At 34.5% G+C, this 19936-nt stretch overlaps 3 protein-coding genes across 3 annotated transcripts; 2 read left to right on the top strand and 1 right to left on the bottom strand.

The window, feature by feature from the left end:
* Window positions 1-399: 399 nt before the first annotated feature.
* LOC130722047 (protein PLASTID MOVEMENT IMPAIRED 1-RELATED 1-like) lies at window positions 400-4735 on the top strand. The gene is made up of 4 exons (XM_057572637.1): window positions 400-557; window positions 653-737; window positions 885-3298; window positions 3389-4735. The coding sequence occupies exons 3-4, from the start codon at window positions 888-890 to the stop codon at window positions 4566-4568; spliced, it is 3591 nt and encodes a 1196-aa protein (XP_057428620.1). The 5' UTR covers window positions 400-557; window positions 653-737; window positions 885-887; the 3' UTR covers window positions 4569-4735.
* A 242-nt stretch (window positions 4736-4977) lies between these two features.
* LOC130722048 (uncharacterized) lies at window positions 4978-6431 on the top strand. Its single transcript, XM_057572638.1, has one exon. The coding sequence runs from the start codon at window positions 5365-5367 to the stop codon at window positions 6247-6249; it is 885 nt and encodes a 294-aa protein (XP_057428621.1). The 5' UTR covers window positions 4978-5364; the 3' UTR covers window positions 6250-6431.
* Window positions 6432-9262: 2831 nt separating this feature from the next.
* LOC130723703 (PHD finger protein ALFIN-LIKE 4-like) lies at window positions 9263-13413 on the bottom strand. The gene is made up of 6 exons (XM_057574828.1): window positions 13165-13413; window positions 13047-13079; window positions 10457-10685; window positions 9977-10109; window positions 9630-9698; window positions 9263-9569 (listed from the first exon to the last, which is right to left on the bottom strand). The coding sequence occupies exons 1-6, from the start codon at window positions 13256-13258 to the stop codon at window positions 9369-9371; spliced, it is 759 nt and encodes a 252-aa protein (XP_057430811.1). The 5' UTR covers window positions 13259-13413; the 3' UTR covers window positions 9263-9368.
* Window positions 13414-19936: the final 6523 nt, after the last annotated feature.

The following is a 19936-nucleotide window of genomic DNA, read 5'->3' as shown; positions in this document are numbered from 1 at the left end:
GAGACAGACTGCTCGAAGACTGTGGAGACTCTATAGGATGATCGGTACAAGCTTCATGCATATGTTAGTACGTTTGCAAATATTTGCCAACTTTTGAATCGTGATTGGGAGTTGCACATTCGCCATATCCCTAGAGATGCGAATGGTCCTGCAAACAACCTTGCATAGATGAGTGCTAGTTTGCAATGTGCATTTATTGTGCTTGAGCATCCTCGAGAGCATATTTTGTTACTAATCTTCAAAGATACTTTAAGCGTGTAGTTTCTTGCTTTTTCTTTGTTTTTTTACCTAATGTACCAAAAATGTTGAGAGAGGAAATATATCATGATTTTTTAATAATTCATTACTTTACCAAGCACTATGCATCAATTTTAAAATAATTTTTGCCATTAGAATTATGAAAGGGCATAAAATGAGAATGTAGTATTTAATTTTCTTCTTTGTTGAATCCTTGTCTTCCGTTTCAAAACAGGTAGCGGCAATTCCTAGACTGACAGATTCGTGAAGAAGACGAACAAGCTCTGCACTCTCACGCGACCCTGTTCTCCTCTCTCACTGTAAGAATCCATTTTCCCTTCCCTTCCCTTCTCCTTCTTCTTCATTCCTCTGATTTTGACTTTTTAATTCAAAATTGATTCTCTTCCTGTTACAGAGTCTCACCTTTGAATTTCACATCAAGGGTATCCATGGATTCGATTCCGTAACCTAAACTCCCAAATTCTCTTCCGACACACCCGGTACTCAATCTAGTTTAATTTCAGTTTTATTCATCAAACTATGTTAGAATTCTGTTTGTGTGTCCGAAAATTCTGGGTTAGGTTCTGTTTCATTGGAATTATGAATTAATGTTAATTTAGTTTAATTTATTTTTTTCTGGGTAAAAGAGGATGTTGTCGAGAATGGAAGCTGGTAAGAAGAGTAGTGGTGGTACTAGTGGGGGTTCTAGTAACCAGAAGAAGTTGTTAAAGGATGTTGAAACTATAAACAAAGTTATGTATTTGGACCGAAGCGCGTCAAGGAGTTCGATATCTTCTGCGAATTCTCGATCTAAACCCGCCGGGCAGTCCTTGTTCTCTGATCCCAAATCGAGGGCTAAATCGAGTGGCAATAATGATGATGGTAGTAGTACATTGCAGAAGGATAAGAAGTCCATTTGGAATTGGAGGCCGCTGAAGGCGTTTTCGCATATTCGCAATAAGAGGTTCAATTGCAGTTTTTATCTCCAGGTGCATTTGATTGAAGGGTTGCCTTCCAATTTTGATGATTGCAGCCTTTCTGTGTACTGGAAGAGACGCGATGGGGTTCTGGTGACGCGTCCGGCGAAGGTGGTTCAGAGTGTGGCTGAGTTTGAAGAGAAGTTGAGTTACACTTGCTCAGTGTATGGAAGTAGGAGTGGGCCTCACCATTCTGCGAAGTATGAAGCGAAGCACTTTTTGCTGTATGCTTCGCTTCTCAGTGCGCCTGAACTTGATTTGGGGAAGCACCGGGTGGATCTGACGAGGCTGCTTCCTCTTACTCTAGAGGAGCTTGAGGAGGAGAAGAGCTCGGGGAAGTGGACTACTAGTTTTAGATTGTCAGGAATGGCGAAGGGTGCTGTGATGAATGTCAGTTTTGGGTATACTGTGGTTGGTGATAACGCTAATGCTGCCAGAGACAGCCGCAATGCTCCTAATGTTTTGATTCAGAGGCAGAACAGTCTTGCTTTGACGAAACCAGATGCTAATCCTAGACAGTACGATGGAAGCAGCAGTGTGAGGCGTGCTGGAAGTTTGCAAATCTTAAGGAGCCAGGACTTATCTCGGGCTGCGGATGAGGTAAAGGATCTTCATGAGGTACTGCCACCATCTAAGTCAGTGCTAGCTAGCTCCATAGACATCTTATATAAAAAATTTGAAGAAGACAAGGCATGTAACCCTCCACATAATGAACCTGAACTTGATTCGTTCATAGAAAACATTGAGCCAATCAAACTAGATGCATTTGCTTCATCCGATCTTGGAACTGTACAGCATGCAGGTGATGATGGAAATACATGTCCTGGGCATGACAAACCTGAACTCGATGCATTTCAAGAAAACCTGGAGATAATTAAACAAGATGGATATTCTGTACCTGATTCTGGAAAAGAAGACCCTCAAGAGAGTCAAGATAATGATTTTTTTGTCGTTGATAAGGGCATAGAGTTGTCACCAGATGAAAGTGTTAAACTAGAGGAACCCATCAAAAAGGCTCCTGAGGATGCTTCTACAGTTGACAGTACTCCTACCCTTGATACTACAGCTATACAAGTATATTCAGAAGATGGTGTTAAAAATGATTCCCTGGATGAGCCAAATGATAGTTCTAAGGATCAGACAGTGGTTGGCGAATTTGCTTGCGAAGTGAATCGTTCATGTACAAATGAACTGCTGCAAGAATTAGAATCAGCTTTGAATAGTGTAACAGAATTGGAGACAGTGGCACTAGAATCTCCTGATATTATGGAAGCCAAATCTGAGTATACGATGAGAAAGTCGCATAGCTTGGATGATGTTACAGAATCAGTTGCGACTGAATTTTTAAGCATGCTGGGCATGGACCACAGCCCAGGGGGCTTGAGTTCTGAAAGTGAGCCTGAGTCTCCAAGGGAGCTTCTTTTAAGACAATTTGAGAAGGAGGCTCTGAATGGGGGCTTTCCTTTATTTGCTTTTGACATGGATGATGATAATGAAGCAGATGATGGCTATGATGTTCCTACTGAATCTGAGCTGTGGAATTTCTCTGAGGGTATTGAGTCATCATCTTTATTGCAAGATCTGCCGAAGGAGCATCTAGTTGAGTCTCAGGACATGAAGAGTAAACAGAAGGCTCAGATGTTAGAAGACTTGGAAACTGAAGCCTTAATGCGTGAATGGGGTTTGAATGAGAAGGATTTCTATCATTCTCCACCAAAAGATTACGCTGGTTTTGGAAGTCCAATTCATTTACCACCGGAAGAGCCTCCCACATTGCCCCCCCTTGCTGAGGGATTAGGCCCTTTTCTTCAGACTAAAGACAGGGGTTATCTACGCTCTATGAACCCCTCACTTTTTAGCAACACTAAAAATGATGGGAACTTAATCATGCAGGTTTCCAACCCTGTTGTGGTACCTGCAGAAATGGGTTCTGGAATAACAGAGGTTTTGCAGTGCTTGGCTTCAGTGGGAATTGAAAAACTCTCAATGCAGGCAAAGGAGTTAATGCCTCTGGAAGATATCACAGGGAAGACAATGCATCAAATAGCATGGGAAGCTATGCCTTCCTTAGAGGGAGCAGAGAGGTTAGTCTATCTTGTCTGTATAATCTGTCTTGGATTTTTAATAGTCATTGCTTACATGTTTCTGATTGAATTTTGCTTTGCTTTATTTAGGCAATGTAATTTGCAGCATGATTCAACAGCAGGGCATGATACTACTCCTGTGCGAAGGGACTTGAAAGGAACACCATCTGGACCAAAGTCTGCTAAGTCTAGTTCAAGTTCAGTGGCGAACCAGACAGGCTCAGAGTTTGTTTCATTGGAAGACCTTGCCCCATTGGCTATGGATAAAATTGAAGCGCTTTCAATTGAGGGTTTGAGAATACAATCTGGGATGTCGGAGGAGGATGCACCGTCAAACATCGTTGCACAATCCATTGGGGATTTGTCAGCTCTCCAGGGCAAGGGGATTGATACTAGCGGATCCCTTGGCCTGGAAGGAGCTGCTGGTTTGCAGTTGTTGAATGTAAAAGACAGCACTGATGGTGTTGATGGGAGTGTTGATGGGATAATGAGCCTGTCATTAACTCTTGATGAGTGGATGAGGCTGGATTCTGGTGAGATTGATGATGTAGATAATATCAGTGAACACACTTCCAAACTTCTTGCAGCCCATCATGCTAATTCTTTCGACTTTATGCGTGGGATTTCAAAGGGAGAGAGGAGACGAGGCAAAGGCAGAAAATGTGGTTTGCTAGGAAACAATTTCACAGTAGCATTGATGGTGCAACTTCGCGATCCTCTGAGAAACTATGAGCCTGTTGGAACGCCAATGCTTGCTCTTATACAAGTTGAGAGAGTGTTTGTCCCGCCAAAGCAGAAAATTTTCAGCTATGTATCTGAGGTAAGAAACAACAATGATAACGATGATGATGAGAGCGAAATAGTAGCAAAGGTGGAGATGAAGGACACAAAGAAAGAGGAAAAAAGCTCTGAAGAGGAAGGCATCCCACAGTTCAAAATTACTGAAGTTCATGTGGCAGGTTTGAAGAATGAGCCTCACAAGAAGAAGCTCTGGGGCACTTCAAGTCAGCAACAGTCTGGTTCGCGCTGGTTGGTGGCTAATGGAATGGGGAAGGGGAAGGGTAATAATAAGCTTCCATTGATGAAATCAAAGGCTGCTTCAAAATCTAGTGCTCCAGTTACAACAAAGGTGCAGCCGGGTGAAACCTTGTGGAGCATATCTTCTCGGATTCTTGGTTCAGGAGCGAAATGGAAGGAATTGGCAGCACTGAATCCTCATATAAGAAACCCTAATGTCATTATACCAAATGACACTATTAGACTTAGTTAAATGGTGAGCTGATTTTTGTTGAAGATTAATCTTTGTTGTCATAGTCATAATACCAAATGAACCATCTCAAGAGCCTGCTAGGAAATTGTTTGCTTTTCTAAGACCATCAATCAAAATTGCTAAGTATGATGAGATATGGAGAAAGCAACATGTTTTTCTTTTGTAAATTCGCTTGTAGTTTTTTGCATGCATCGGTTGTATTTATGTGATGTCCGGTGTCTATATATCACATCGGGTAAATTATATTGCGGTCATGAATTGCTCGAGTATTTTTTTCTGTCATGAATTGTTAACTATATCATAGCCATTAATCTCTTATATTATTGAGGATTTTCTTTTGAAACTGAGGATTGTTATCACAGTTTGAATTTGAATTGTGTAGGTTGTTATAGATAGGTTATTTTTTTGAAACCAGGTTGTTATAGATAGTTGAGATAATGAGATATCTTTTAGGAGATATCTTTTTTTTTTTGAAATCTCTTTTAGGAGATATCAATTAGATTTTATATTTTTTTATAGATTAGGTTAAGATAAAATTGTATTCCTTGATTTGGGCTACGGAATCTCTGAAAATTCTAGTTGAAAATATGGTAATAATTAAAATATTAGGATATATTTTGCTACACGGTTAGTTACGATTCGATTTTTTTTAATAGATTATGAAAATATGTGATTTTATTCTTTAGTTTCGGCCTCTTTGAAAATCAAGTCTATAAATAGTATACTTCTCTTCTCTATCTCTCAGTTTTCATAGCTCTGAACTTCATCACTTTGCACTACCTGACCATCCACAATCATGGATTACAAGGATGAGCTCTTTTTTGAACACTATTACCGTTGTTGCCCTGTCTCCTCCATTAACAGGCCAAATCTTGAAAACGGTGATAAAATTGTCATGCCCCTTTCTGCCTTAGATAAACTTGCATCTTTGCACATTGAGTACCCTATGCTATTTGAACTGCAAAACCCTTCTGCTGAAAAAGTTACTCACTGCGGGGTTCTTGAATTCGTCGCTGAGGAGGGGTTCATATACGTACCGAACTGGATGATGGAAAATATGAGCCTGCGAGAACGAGACACTGTTTACATGAGAAGCACCACGCTCGAGAAAGGAAACTTTGTGAAGCTGCAGCCTCACACAAAGGATTTTCTGGATATCTCCGATCCGAAGGCGGCCTTAGAGACTGCATTGAGGAGTTACTCGTGTTTAACTACCGGTGACACAATCATGATTGCTTACAACAACAAGAAGTATTACATTGATGTGGTTGAAACTAGACCCTCTCATGCAGTTAGTATAATTGAAACAGATGTTGAGGTTGAATTTGTTCAGCCTCTTGACTATCAAGAGCCTGAGAAACAGATCATGCTGCCTGCAGAAGCTGAAGACGCTCTAGCATCAAAGACTCCGCAGTTCTCCGCATTCAATGGTTCGGCGAGACGTTTGGATGGAAAACTCTCAACACAATCAGTTGAACAAACTCCATCTTCAAATGCAACCAAGAATTCCCATAGAGCTTCTGGAAAGCTTGTGTTTGGGTCAGATGCAAATACACCCAAGACTAGTACTCCAACACAGCCAAAGGGTTCTCTGAAAAGCACAAGTCAAGAGTCACCTGATCAGAAGGCAGAAGAGCCAAAATTCCAAGCTTTCATGGGAAAGAAGCACTCATTAAATTGATTCTTGTTTAGGCTACTGTCATGGTTTAATTTCTTTTGTGTACATGCTTACACAGCTTAGGCCAAATTTAACTCAAGTCAAGTTGGCATCTGCTAGAACTTTTGGCTCTGGTGTGAGCAGATTGTCTTACCAAATATCTTTCAAATGATTTAAAATTTTATTTTGGAATGAAATTTTATAAGAAGGTCCATTGTCTTTCCATTAAAACTTTTAGGTAGTTGATTTGTGCATGTGTTTTTATCACTTTGTGAATTCTGACTATCAAGATTTCGTTTTTTTTTTTATTTTGAAACTTGACTATCAAGATTTCTTAAAAAAGAACAAAAGGTTTTAGATTTCATAATCTTAAAGACCAAAATTCAAATAAGTCAAAATCAAGATTTAATTCAATATTTTTTTTCTACACAAATAAAAAAAAGGGAAAAATAATTTTTAGTGAATTTTCTTAAAATTTAATGATTAAGATTGACTCAATAAAAATTAGTATCCGTCAAAAAAAAATTTAGTATTTTTATAAATAAAAAATAAAAAGGGAACGACAGTTGCTATTACGTGCTAGAGAACTAAAGACTTAGAAAGTTTGATTTTGATCAAGAATGCGAGTTAGAAAAATATTTTGATTGATGAATTAGTGATGGATGAGATTTAGATCCTCTTAATTGTAAAAAAATGAGTGATTTGTTTATGATTTAGTATAAGATCTTTGCCTCTTTGGGATCGAACTAAGAATAAAAAAAATCCATAATAATACATATGATTGACAAAGAAATTAAATTTTTTAGAGGGTTGTGGCCCTTGCCAGCCCCTTAGATACGCCCTCTTGTATGACCTTCATTTTCTTGAATGCTTGTTTGTGACAGGTAAAATCCAATTTAAATAGGCCATGAAATATTGTAACAAATTTGATTAGAAATTTTCTAAATCACCAAAGATTTTTCTTGAGAATCTTCCGTAAAATCAAACTAGCTTAAATGGTCTAATAATATTTTAACTTATGTTTTAGAGCATCTCGCCATCTCCACTTAAGCAATTCTTGCAAGGACGGTTGCGTATTTTGGAATGCCCATTGGAGCAAATGACATGATGTTGTGAAAGCTCAAAGCGTAGCAACATTGGTAGCAACATTGCTTGCATAAGCAACGATGATGTTCTTGACCCAAAACCATCTTTAAATGAATTATGAAATTTAATTCTTTCTCGAAATAGAGAGAGAATCCTTGTTCAACTTTTTATTTTCTTCGGAAAATAGTCCTTGTTCAAACCAGTGCACAAATTAAATTGTGCATACTTGAAATTTGTTCCCACTTTCCACATGGGCTCTCAGTCTCATTCAAAATGGGCATTGATTCGTGAGACCACATAGAAATCTAATTATAGACCCCAAAAAAAAAGATACGGAAACCTAATGCTCGTGACTTGTGAATTGTTATCATGTGAATGATGCTATGTTGTATATTTTTTTTTGAAAGGAGAATAGTAGATATATATAAATATAACTTGTTGAGAAACAACCCCTCTCAACATGGATATAATAACCTAACCAACAAAAGCTGGTAAGCAACACAGGGAAGCTTTTAAAGACCCAAAACCCTTGAGTCTACTCTACTAAAAAAGGCCCCAATAAAGTCGAAAAAAGCGATATAAGTCGTTCGACACCTACAACATCGGGACACATCTAGTCAAGCAAACAAAAGACCCAACAAACAAACCAACAATCATCACCCACATCACCAAAGACCCACTCCACGTCCAAATCCAAAGGTGCAACGCTAAAAAAAACTCTTGGAATTAATCAACCAAACACGACCATAGCTCCCTCCATAACATAGTGTCACGAAGAGTATGCCGATCGAAACACCTAAAAACACGCACGATCCAAGATACCCTTTAAACCAAAAAACGCTATGTTGTATATACTTACCCAATATATCGTACCTGAAGATTATCTTCCCATAAAAAAATAAGATTTTAAAATCTAGTTATTGACAACAACAAAAATCTAACTATAGCTGGTCGCGCTTTTATTTTTTCAAAACATATTAGGTAGTGGTGTGAATAGACTAAACCGCTTGTAGACAGGTCTATGAGCCTACATAAGCCTAGGTACAAATTAAACCGAATTAATATATAAATAAAATGATAGCTTTTTTAGAAACATATTTTGTAAAAAAGAATAAGTTTATGTCATTAAAAAAATCATCTTTTATAAGCTATCACTATCATCATTGTTTTGGTAGGTTTTCACTTCTAATATTGAAGAGTTGTCCTCAAGGTTTTCACCTATTAAAAAAATTTCTTTTATTTTTGAAAAAAATAATTTTAATGACCTATTTATAAATTAAATAAAAATTTTATTGGTCTACTAAAAGGTTTTAATATGAAAGAAGTCTTTTAAATAGATTATCTAATCATACCAAAAGGTTTTAATATGAAAGAAGTCTACTAAAAGGTTTTTATGCATATATCCTAGCCTATTTCCATTCTTGCTAATTAAGCATGGGATTATGTCATCTATTACATAGCAAAAGTTTAATTGTGTCTAGAAATAATCTAGAATCATGGAAGCAATCTCCTTAGATATGACGTTCTACGAATGAAAGTCTGTCGTCAATTATAAAATGCTTAGATATGACTTTTAAGTGATTTGACATACTAGTGTGACCAAGAATGAGACACTAAATCATAACATGAGATTTCGACCCCTTACCTGAAATTTGTTTGTTAAATTGCACCTTGAGCTAACTCAGCTCGTTTCTCCAAAGCTGGAGTACTGGATGATATAAGCTGCCACACGGGGCAGATTATAAATCTGATAAATCCAATGCAGTGTGGTAGCAAACATGAAAGACAAACACTGATAATATAACATAAGCACAAATGCAGCCTTAACTGCACTGGCAAATATCTTATTCTTAGCAAAGCTAAGAACATTTAAACATCCCAATACTTAACAAAAGGTTTCAGAAAGTTTCAGAACCTTCAAAATAACAAACACCAAATAACCAAATCCAGCAAATAAGTTGACAAGATGTATATTATTACAACACAGGATATCAAAGCAACTTTGCAAAGTTCTGCTTGATAGAGTTGCAGGGTGGAGAACTAACCCCACATCATCCCTAAGATGAGTTGTTATGGCGACCCCTCTTGCTGCATGAGGGGCACTTGTACTGTTTAATGTGATCAGCCCTGGCCTCAGTGACATTCACACATTTTCCATGGAACCACTTGTCACATTTGTCACAGCAGATCCAGAACTGGTTAGTTTCATAAGCTTCGCCACACACACCGCATAAGGTCTCAGTCTCACCATCCGCCTCCTTATATTTTCCATCAAATCCCTCATCCACATCCGCATCCGCAATCGCAACCGCATCCGCATTCTCATCCAAATCCTCCTCCTCCTCCTCCTTCCCTTTCTTTGATTTTTTCCCCGATGCAGATCCTCCCTGTTTTTATTTTGTTCCAATGAGGAAACAATCATCCAAGAATGACAAGTTTAGAAGAAAATTAAATAAATGAATAATCAAACAACATAAACAATCTACTTGGCATTATAAGGAATTTCCTAGTTGTATTCATAGTTTCATACCAAATACATGGATCTAGATTCCTGAATGATGACAATCCTAGTGTTGATGTTTAATTAGAGTACCAAAATGAATAGTGCAATTCTGATACAGAAAATGATAAACAAGGAGAAGTGGAGGTAACAAGTTTTTTTTACCCCTTTGGAACCGGACTTGTCTTTCTTGGTGTTGTTGCTAGTTGAGCCTGAAGATTTGGCCTTAGCCTTTAAAGTTCCGGTCACCATCTCAGATACGGTCGGCAACTCATTAATCATAGCGAACAGGCGTTTCCTAGATGAAGAAGAATTACACTTTATCACATATCAGGATATCAAATAATTCACTTTAATTGAATGAACTAGTTTTGCTTTTCAATCTTGCAGGTTTTGACATACAGCAACATGCAAGTTCTGTTACATTATAACCACCATCACAATGTTTGTTGATTAACTAATTAAATCTCTAAGTGAAACACAGCACAGACAAATCAAATCAAATCACTATTGCTACATAAGAAGCATGAGTTCAGAAGAAAAAGAAAATGGCATGGATCAAAAAGATGTTATGTTCTCATCCAACACACAAAATGATTGTTGAAAGAATAACATCATAAAGGATTGAAGTAATAGCTATAATACCTTTTAACACTGCCAAAACCAAATCTTCCTCCAAAGTAGAAAGCCACTGAAAGCAGCCATGCATCACTGTGAGCAGCAACTAAAAGTAGCCAATCCTTTTCTTTCATGCCATCCCTGGCAAAATTGATGCCCACTACAGGTTCTGGAAGTTCAGTTGGAACATCTTCAGCAGGAAAACCGAGCTCCCAATCTCCGTTGGCATGTCCAAACAGACAAAGGTTGTCTTGCTCTGATGTACAACAGGTAAACAAGTAGAGCATCAAAAAGTTTAACCAATGTAGTTTGCATCTATTAGTCATATTTTTTGGCATGTCTAACAATTACAACTTAGTGCTTGTCTGGATACATGATGAAAAACTACAATCAACTAAAATCACAGTGAACACAAGCAAGCAACAACATAACAGACTCATGGAATTGGTCTTAATTATTGAAAGAAGTAGAAAATTACAATATTCAGCTCTACCAAGTTTTCATTATCCCAAAGTCATAGACAGAAGTAAAACCAGAAGCTTCATTCATCAACATATGGTTGATTCGAAGTCAAATATCTACATAAGTAGAGTATAGCGAAGTAACCTTAAAAATAAAAAACTTAGAATATATATACATATATGAAATTATATATGAATAACACAAACAGGCAAAATACCTTTAAAATTATAACCAACATTTAAATATTATTTTTAAGAGGTAATTTCGTCCTAGGTGGATGAAGTACAAAATGTTTCAGATTTCATGTGTAATACAATGCTAACAAAGTAAACATGCACAATATTTGAAATCACATTTAGATTCTTTTGTTGATAACTTGATTCATTAAATTAAAATCATAATGGAAATTTAAGTTCAGAAAAATATTATAGCTTTTATGACTTACTAAGAGTATCGTCCTTCACCACCCTTGATGACCCTTTTTAAATTGCAACAGGAAGCATGTGAAAAAACAATGAAAGGGTTAATTAATTCTATAATATTGACGAGTATTTTGCCTTTCTTTATTCCAAATATCCACACACACATCCTATCAAACTCACACCTCATATAAACATCAAGGTTAATTAATTCAATAATATTGACTCTCGTCATTCAAGTGTTTGAAAATTTTAATATATAAAGATAAATTTATAGTAAAGTTTAGTGAATGATTTTCAATTCAACGCAAAAGCAACATTCTCCAATAATAACTCAAGTGGTAAGAGTTAGAGATATAAATTAAGAGAGATATTCAAGGTTCAATCATTAAAGAATGTAATTTATCTTTTCAATGTAAAAAAAAACTAAAAAGCAACAATATTCTCAGACAACTTTGAACCTGCGTTTCAGCCATCCAAACTCAAATTCACAAAAGATCAATGAGACAAAATGAAAGGATTTAAAATGAAACAAAAACTCGAATCTACTACTTGGTATTCAGTGCAAAAAAACCACCTTGGTCAAAAACTCAAAGCAGCTACTTCACACACACAACATGCTCAACAAAACTCAAATGTGATATCACATATCCCAACAGACACAAATCAAGAAGCATGACACGTAGTATGGATGAATCAACTTTTTTTCCTCAAAATCAATTTGAATACCCGAACCAAGTTGTAGAATGTTTAGATCAACTTTTCAATTCTCCAAAATCTGAATCAATTTCAGAAGATACTCACAAAACGGAACCCATAATTGATTTTGACTTTACAATTAAATGCAGAAGAATTTTCAAACAAACACCCATTGCACTTCTCAATAGAATTGATTTTAGAATCAATTAATATAACAATCTCCACGCACACAATTTGCACCCAAAAAAATGAACAAAAACTGATAGCACGAATGGATCAACTTTTTTTTCTCCTTAGAATCGATCCTAAAACCCAAAACCTGGTCATATCATATTTGGATCAACTTCTCAATTCTCAGATCTGACTCTGAAGCGTGATTCTAACTCATAAGCTACAGACAAAACGACAGCTTCTTCCCATAATTGATCTACGTTTTATAATCAAATGCAGAAGAATTTCGAAACAATTTCATGCACACAGTTATACCAAAAAATTAAACAAAAAACCATAGCATGAATGGATCAACTTTTTTTTTTCCCGAAAATCGTTTCTAAAACCAAGAAGTCAATCATATCATGTATGTTTGGATCAACTTCTCAATCCTTAAAATCAATTTTGACTTAGAAGCGTGATTCTAACGTACTCATAAGCTACCCACAAAATGGAAGTTTCTGCCCATAATTGATCTAGGCTTTATAATCAAATGCAAAAGAACTTTCAAATATGCATGACTAAATTTCTCCCCAAAATTGATTTTTGCTTAAGAACCAATAATATAAAAATCTCCATGCAGTCGATTCGTATCCAAAAATCAAACCAAAAAAAAAAAGGTAAAGATCATCATTCAAATTCAAAGAGAGACAGAGAGAAAGAGAGCAGATTTTCAACTTTCATGACGCATCCAAAAACAATGCAGCAAATGTAATAAAAAATCATCCCTAAAGAAATCATTTCACATACACACAAAAAAAGAGTGAAGAGAGGCAAAAAGATAGAAGCAAAGGAGCAATGAAAGAACAATGGGGATGAACCCTAACCAGGATCGCAAATGAGGTAAAATCTCTCGATATCTGCAAAAAACAACAAATGAACACACAATTAAATACATAATTCAAAAGAAAATGAAAAAAAAGGAGATGATTTTAAGAGAGTGACCAGTGGTGAGGGCTTTGACAATGGCGGAATGGCGGCCACAGTAGTCCCTAAAAACCTCCTCCACGCTCCGGCGGTTCTTCGGTGAAACGATCATGATGACGATCAGCGTTTTGTTTTCTTCTTTAGAGAGAGAGAGAGTTAAAGGAAGACAGAGTGAGAGGGAAGTCAGGAAAAGCAAATATATACGATGGGATGAGGGAGTGTATCCTGCAGCTGCTGAGTCAGACTAACGTTATAATCATATTATCTCTTTCTTTTATTCATTATTTTCGTTGGACTTGGTTTCTAACTTTCTGTGCCCTTCTCCTTTTTCAACCATATTAATTGTGGTAAATAAAAAAGTAAATGTGTTAAACAAAAACGCTAGTAACACCCTATCTAATGCTCATATTTTTTGTTGCACTAAGGTATTTCAACAACTGATAGTTTTGAGATTAATCTCTTTAATTTTAGTCCTACGACGGAAAAAGAGACGAGAGCTAAGGCTCTTTTTGCCCAAAAAAAACTCAAAACCAGATTGAGAAAACCCAAAAAGCAAAAGAAAATTGGGACCAAAACTCCAACCTCATCCTACAAGACCAGCACAAAACCCCATACAATAACAACATGCACCCATTATTATTATTATTATTATTATTATTATTATTATTATTATATATATTGATTTAAATTTATTAAATATTTTCTAAGCTCAGTGTAGGAAATAAATATTTTCCAAAATATTGGTATGTAAAATTAAGTAATTATTTCAATTCTAAGTTTTAATTTAATAAGAATTCAAAATTTAAATTAGAAAAATAATGAATAAATTTCAAAATATTTATTTTTACATTTAGTAATTGTTTCAATTTTATATTATAATTATAATTTATTAATTAATATAAATATAGGATTTAATGATATTAGTTAAAATATTAAAATGTTATATTTAGTAATAATTTTAATCTTGATTTTCATTTAATAATATTTCACATCCAAATTTTAATGGTAATAAATAATTTTAAAAAAAATTCTATATTGTGTAATTATCTAAATTTATATTTTAACTTTTATTTGTAAAACAATTAAGTTTAAAATTTAGTGAAGTATATAGTAAATATTAAAAATTTAATAATTTTAAAATTTTCCAATCATAGTAATTATACATATTGAATTATTTGTAATAAATATTTTTAAAACAATTTATTTAGATTTTTTTGTAATAATTTTTTTTTTGTTACGAGGGAAAAAATCTCTTTATATATAATCAATGTAATATGGGATGTTATGTACCAAAAAAAATTAATATGGGATGTAGTCCTTGAAGAATAACTCAAGTGATAAAAGCTGGATGACATATAAGTTGGGGAGGTGAAGGTCCAAAAATCAATCCTTAAAGGGTTTAATTTGTCTTTCTAATGTACCAAAAAAAATGCATGTGATTTTATTCTTGAATTTAAATTTTTATCTAACCAACATAGAATTCAATTTTCGTTCTCATTGACTTATAATTTAACTGTGAATTGAACAATAAATATTTTTAAAATAAATTTAATGAATGTAAAAGTAACTTGAAATAATTTTAGAAACTATAATTAATTAATGAATTTTAATAAATATTTTATGGAATAGTTTATATTATGTTTAACTAATTTAAAAATTAAATTTATTATTAAATTTATTGTTATTTAATAAGTATAGAGTTGACTCCTTTTTCTCGTTTAAATATTTATTATTTACTATTTGAATTGTATATTTTCATTTGAAATTGATAAATATTTGAAATATAAAATTTAATGAAACTAATAAATAACATTCAAAATATTAATTATTTATATTTAGTAGTTTTAACATTTAATAACCTTAGTAATTATTTGTATTGAATTTTTTTTACTAGAGGATTGACTGAAACGTAATAGTAAATATTACTCTACATGGTAGAATTTAATAGCGGCCATTATTAGTAAAATTAAATAAGGGTATTTATTAACATTATATTGAATTATCAGTTGTTTTTATTTTACTATTTGTGCCACAACCTTAAACAATAATTTTTGTGAAATAGATGAAATATTTTTTTTTGGTTTGAGACAGGTGTCTTCCAACGGGTTTTTTTTTTACTTTTTCCATCAACGAGACTCGAACCCGAGAGAATCAAGCATGTACCACTTGAATCAATCATCCGTTGATAATAGATAAGTATATACTTGTATTGATGCTCGTGCAATTCACGTGTGGAAAAGATAAATGAAATAACAATCTATCTATCTATCTATCTATCTATAAATTATATAAAGGAAGAGTTTTTGCAACCTTGAGGGTAAAATTGTAATTTAATATTTAAATGCATATGAGTGGAAAACTTTACATGGTCAAATAGGTAAATTTGTGAGTAATTCAATATGAAATCAATCTTGACCATTCATTTCTTCTAATCCTAACCGTTAATCCATTTCTTATAAAATTCTTTGTACAACCTTTTCATATTCTTGGCCGTTTTATTTGTTGCTTTTGTAACTCATTTTTTTTTGGTAAGCCAAAGAATTGTATTAAAAAATAGCACAAGGGGTGCTAAACCCAAATACAAGAAAAGAAAGAGAGAAAAATAAAGAAAGAAAGAAAAAAATAAACAAAGTTTAAAGAACCCATCTATACAATCCAAACCAGATTAAGTTCCCTTACAAACTTAAACTATTACTCCAAATAAACCAAGAATGCCCCAACATATAGCAGCAACATACAAACCCAAAAAGCAACCACGGCAACAGACGTCCAACGCCAAGAATGCACAGCAGAAGAGAAAAAATACAACCCAACCTCCACTCCAAACGTACCACGAACAATAGCCAAAAACCCATGTCCCTAGCAAAATTCAAAGAGAAGAGAGGCATATGATCGGATTTGACTTCCATTCATATAATGAATAATGAAACTCCCTCATTTTCTCTTTTAACCAATGCCAAGTTCGAACCTGGATTAATTCCACAACCAAACCACCGTCCCAAACACCATCCTTGAAAATAACACTGTTACGAGTTATCCACAAGGACCAGCAAGACGCCATCCACACTGTTATCTCAGCAAGTCGTTGTTTCTTGTTTCTGCCAACAAAGGAGAACTGACTAAAAAGTGATTCTGATGAAGCTGGCAATACAGTTTCAAACCCCAACCACCGATAGACAGCATTCAAGACATCAAAAGACCGTGAGCACGTACAGAACAAATGATCACAACACTCTTCTATACGATTACAAAAAGGACATAATACATCCCCCTCTGCCGGAATGACACCTCTCCTCCTTAAATTCACCTTGGTCGGGATCCGATTTAGCAGCATGCGCCAAGCAAAAGCTTTGACCTTTGAGGGAGCAAATGCAGACCAGATTGATTGAAAATCGATGTCAGACACTCCTAAATCACTCACCTGCAAAAAAGAATAATCTGAGTTAACTGAATAAGCACCCTCCTCCCCTGGCTCCCACAACCATCTATCCGGCCTCCCCTCCTGCAAACTACCATTATTAATAATATTCAACAGGGTATCAAACCACAACTCCTCCCTCCCACGCAACGCCCTTCTCCATTTAAAATTCCACTCCCACCTGCCATGTCTCCACTCCCCCAACTCCTTTACAATAGCATATTTGTTTTGAGACAAATTGTACAACCTGTGAAATCTCCCCTCCAAATGTCCTGACCCAAGCCAATCATCATGCCAGAAACTAGTTGCATCCCCATCCCCTAGTGTTTTCCTAATTCCCAATTCAAACCAGTTATCCTCTGAACACAAAGAAAGAACACCCCTCCACCAAGGGGAAGAACATCTACCACCAATAATTTGGTATTTAATCACCCTGCACCAAAAGCTATTTGGCTCATTCAAAAAACGCCACTTCCATTTGCCAATAAGAGCCTTATTAAAGGCAGACAAGTCCTTTATCCCAAGACCACCAAGTTCTTTGGGCTTACAGACATCAGACCATTTTACCCAAGCAATTTTTCTTTCCACATCTGAGCCACCCCATAGAAAATTACGCATAAGCCTGGTACACTCCTTAACAATCCCCGTTGGCATCTTGAAAAAAGAGAGAAAGAAAAGAGGCAATGCAGTCAGAACACTTTGAATGAGACAGATTCTCCCTCCAAAGGACACTGTCTTCTGTTTCCATCTGGATAATTTGTTTCTGAATTTTTGAACAATTGGCTCCCACAACTGCAAGCTATTTATTCTACCACCCACCGGTATCCCCAAATACACAAAAGGAATTGTCATTAGCTTACAATTCAAAATGGAGGCAAAAATGACAAGGAACCCCCTTCAACAGCTATCCCTGCTAGTTTGCTTTTATGAAAATTGACCTTGAGACCAGAAGCTAACTCAAAGCATCTCAAGACACATTTGATTACTGTAATATTTTGAACACTTGCCTCCCCAATAAAAACAGTATCATCTGCAAATTGCAACATAGAGATTGACAAGTCACCTTCCCTTCCAAACTTGAACCCCCTAAATCTGCCCATGTCAATAGCCTGCTGAAAAAGTCTATTTAGACCTTCTGCAATCACCAAGAATAAAAAAGGGGACAATGGATCACCCTGCCGAAGACCTTTTTCCATTTTAAATTCAATACCAGGACTTCCATTCACCAAAACAGAAACAGAAGCAGACCCAAGACAACTTCTGATCCAATTAATCCATTTTCTACAAAAATTCATTCGACCCAACATATACAGCAAAAAATCCCAACGGACAGAGTCATATGCTTTCTCATAATCTACCTTAAAAATTACAATTGGTTTCTTGGATCTCTTCGCCACCCCAACCGCTTCATTTAAAATCACCACACTGTCCAACATATTTCTCCCCCCTAAAAATGCGAACTGATTATCACTGATCACCTTCGAAAGCACCTTCTTAAGCCTATGTAACTCATGATCATAGATTGTGGTTACAAAATCACCAAGAGTCTCTTCCTTCTACTCCCATGTATAAAACATCTTTCCATTCCTCTTTCAACTTATTTTCATCTCTCTCATTTTGATATTCAACATCTCCATTAATGTGCAGGAAATCTCTCTAATTTGGATTCTCTAACAACATCATTTCAGCACAAGAATATCTTCCAATAGGTTAGAAATTTTTCTTTTGCATCTTTTTCCTCTCCACCGGTCACTTCTTCTTAATCACTTTTAATTCTCAGACATTGAGTTTTACTTCATCATCATCTTCCATCCGGTAAATGACCTTTTTTCTTCGCCATATTTATCCCTTTTGATTTATTTGTTCTGATTTCGCCATCATTTCTTCTTCAGATTTTATTCTCATGCTACGGTTCTTTCCAAACGGTCTTATTTTTTCTCATTCTTCATCCCCCACTCATGTAAGATTTAGTCTTTATTCGCAATATGCATTTTGTTATCACTTATTCAATAGATGAAAGTTACACATTTTATTTTACTTTTGTAATTTATGCATGTTTTTGTTCTTTGCTATTAATTATCAATATTATTATGATATGTTCATAACTTCTATTTCGTTTCAAAAATATTTTTTCTACATAAACCGTTAAAGTCATCTTCTTGGTTATTTCTCTAAATGTGTTTCATTATTTTTCTTGAACAATTTTATGATGTTTGCTTCCATTTTTTTTGACAATTTAATCTTCAACCAATGTAAGTTTCTTGCTTTTTTTTAAATTTTGATTAATTTATTATGAACTTAGTTGACCAAATGACAATCTTTTCTTCTAATGTGGTACAATGAAGCTTTTTTTCTCCTTTTACATTTCATTGATTTAGTTTCAATTTGTTTTTTCTTTCAGGTTTTTTCATTGTTGTTTTCCATTCTTCCAATGTTACATCTTGAAAACATGTAAGTTTCTTACATTTTTCGTAATCTTTATTGTTTCATTATGAACTTAATCGACTAAATGAGAGTCACCCTTATTTTATTTTACAACTTGGTGTGGTGTTGTCATCTTCACCGTCTATCTTAAGTTTAACTCAATTTATATCATTTTATTTATTTCATATGAGTTATGAAATTCGAAAAGTTATTTATATTTATTTATTTATTTATATTTATATTTATATTTATATATAATAAAAAGGAGAAGTTTAGCAACCTCGAGGGTAAAATAGTCTATCAATAAACAATGTTTCATATATTTATTTTTATCTATGAGCTTTTAAGTAAGTAATTATACATATTATTTCATATGTGATTTTTAAGAACCGTTCGATATTCAGCAGACTTTTAATCTCAATCGTTTGATATTCCTCTTGAATTTCCTCCATCAATGTAAGTATATAACTGTCTACTATTAAGCTCAAAATTATGTTAAATAAATTTATTATTATTTAATTTATATGAGTTATGGAATGTCATAGGTCAAAATTAATATTAAATATGATATAAGTTATGAATTTCATAAGACACATATTATTAGTTTAAGTTTGTTGAAGTATTAATCAACTAATAATTAATATTAATAATAAATCTTGAAAGTTAAAGGTCACTCAATAAAAAAAACTCCTATCTCTTCCTCTTGAACTTCAGTCATTAATGTCATTTTATAGACTTCTACTATTAATTTTTTTAGAAAATAACTTAAAAAATTATTATTATTTATTTTATATGAGTTATGAAATTCAAAAATTTATGCTTAATACTAAATAAGATCTTACCCAAAGAAAAAAAATATCTCTAACCCTTTTTTCTACAACTATATAAAGTAATAAGTGTCAATACTCATTTAACATATGCACTTCACATAAGCTTTGTTGAGGTATT

Source organism: Lotus japonicus, chromosome 6 (genome assembly GCF_012489685.1).
Source record: "Lotus japonicus ecotype B-129 chromosome 6, LjGifu_v1.2".
NCBI classification, from domain to species: Eukaryota; Viridiplantae; Streptophyta; class Magnoliopsida; order Fabales; family Fabaceae; genus Lotus; species Lotus japonicus.
This window is presented reverse-complemented; position numbering and strand designations above follow the sequence as displayed.

Coding starts and splice junctions, on each gene's coding strand:
- LOC130722048 (XM_057572638.1), top strand. CDS start 5,365: ATGGATTACAAGGATGAGCTCTTTTTTGAACACTATTACCGTTGTTGC.
- LOC130723703 (XM_057574828.1), bottom strand. CDS start 13,258: ATGATCGTTTCACCGAAGAACCGCCGGAGCGTGGAGGAGGTTTTTAGG. Junction 10,686..13,046: donor TTACCTCATTTGCGATCCTG/GTTAGGGTTCAT, acceptor GTTGTACATCAG/AGCAAGACAACCTTTGTCTG. Junction 9,570..9,629: donor AGGAGGATTTGGATGAGAAT/GCGGATGCGGTT, acceptor GGAAAATATAAG/GAGGCGGATGGTGAGACTGA.
- LOC130722047 (XM_057572637.1), top strand. CDS start 888: ATGTTGTCGAGAATGGAAGCTGGTAAGAAGAGTAGTGGTGGTACTAGT. Junction 3,299..3,388: donor TCCTTAGAGGGAGCAGAGAG/GTTAGTCTATCT, acceptor TGCTTTATTTAG/GCAATGTAATTTGCAGCATG.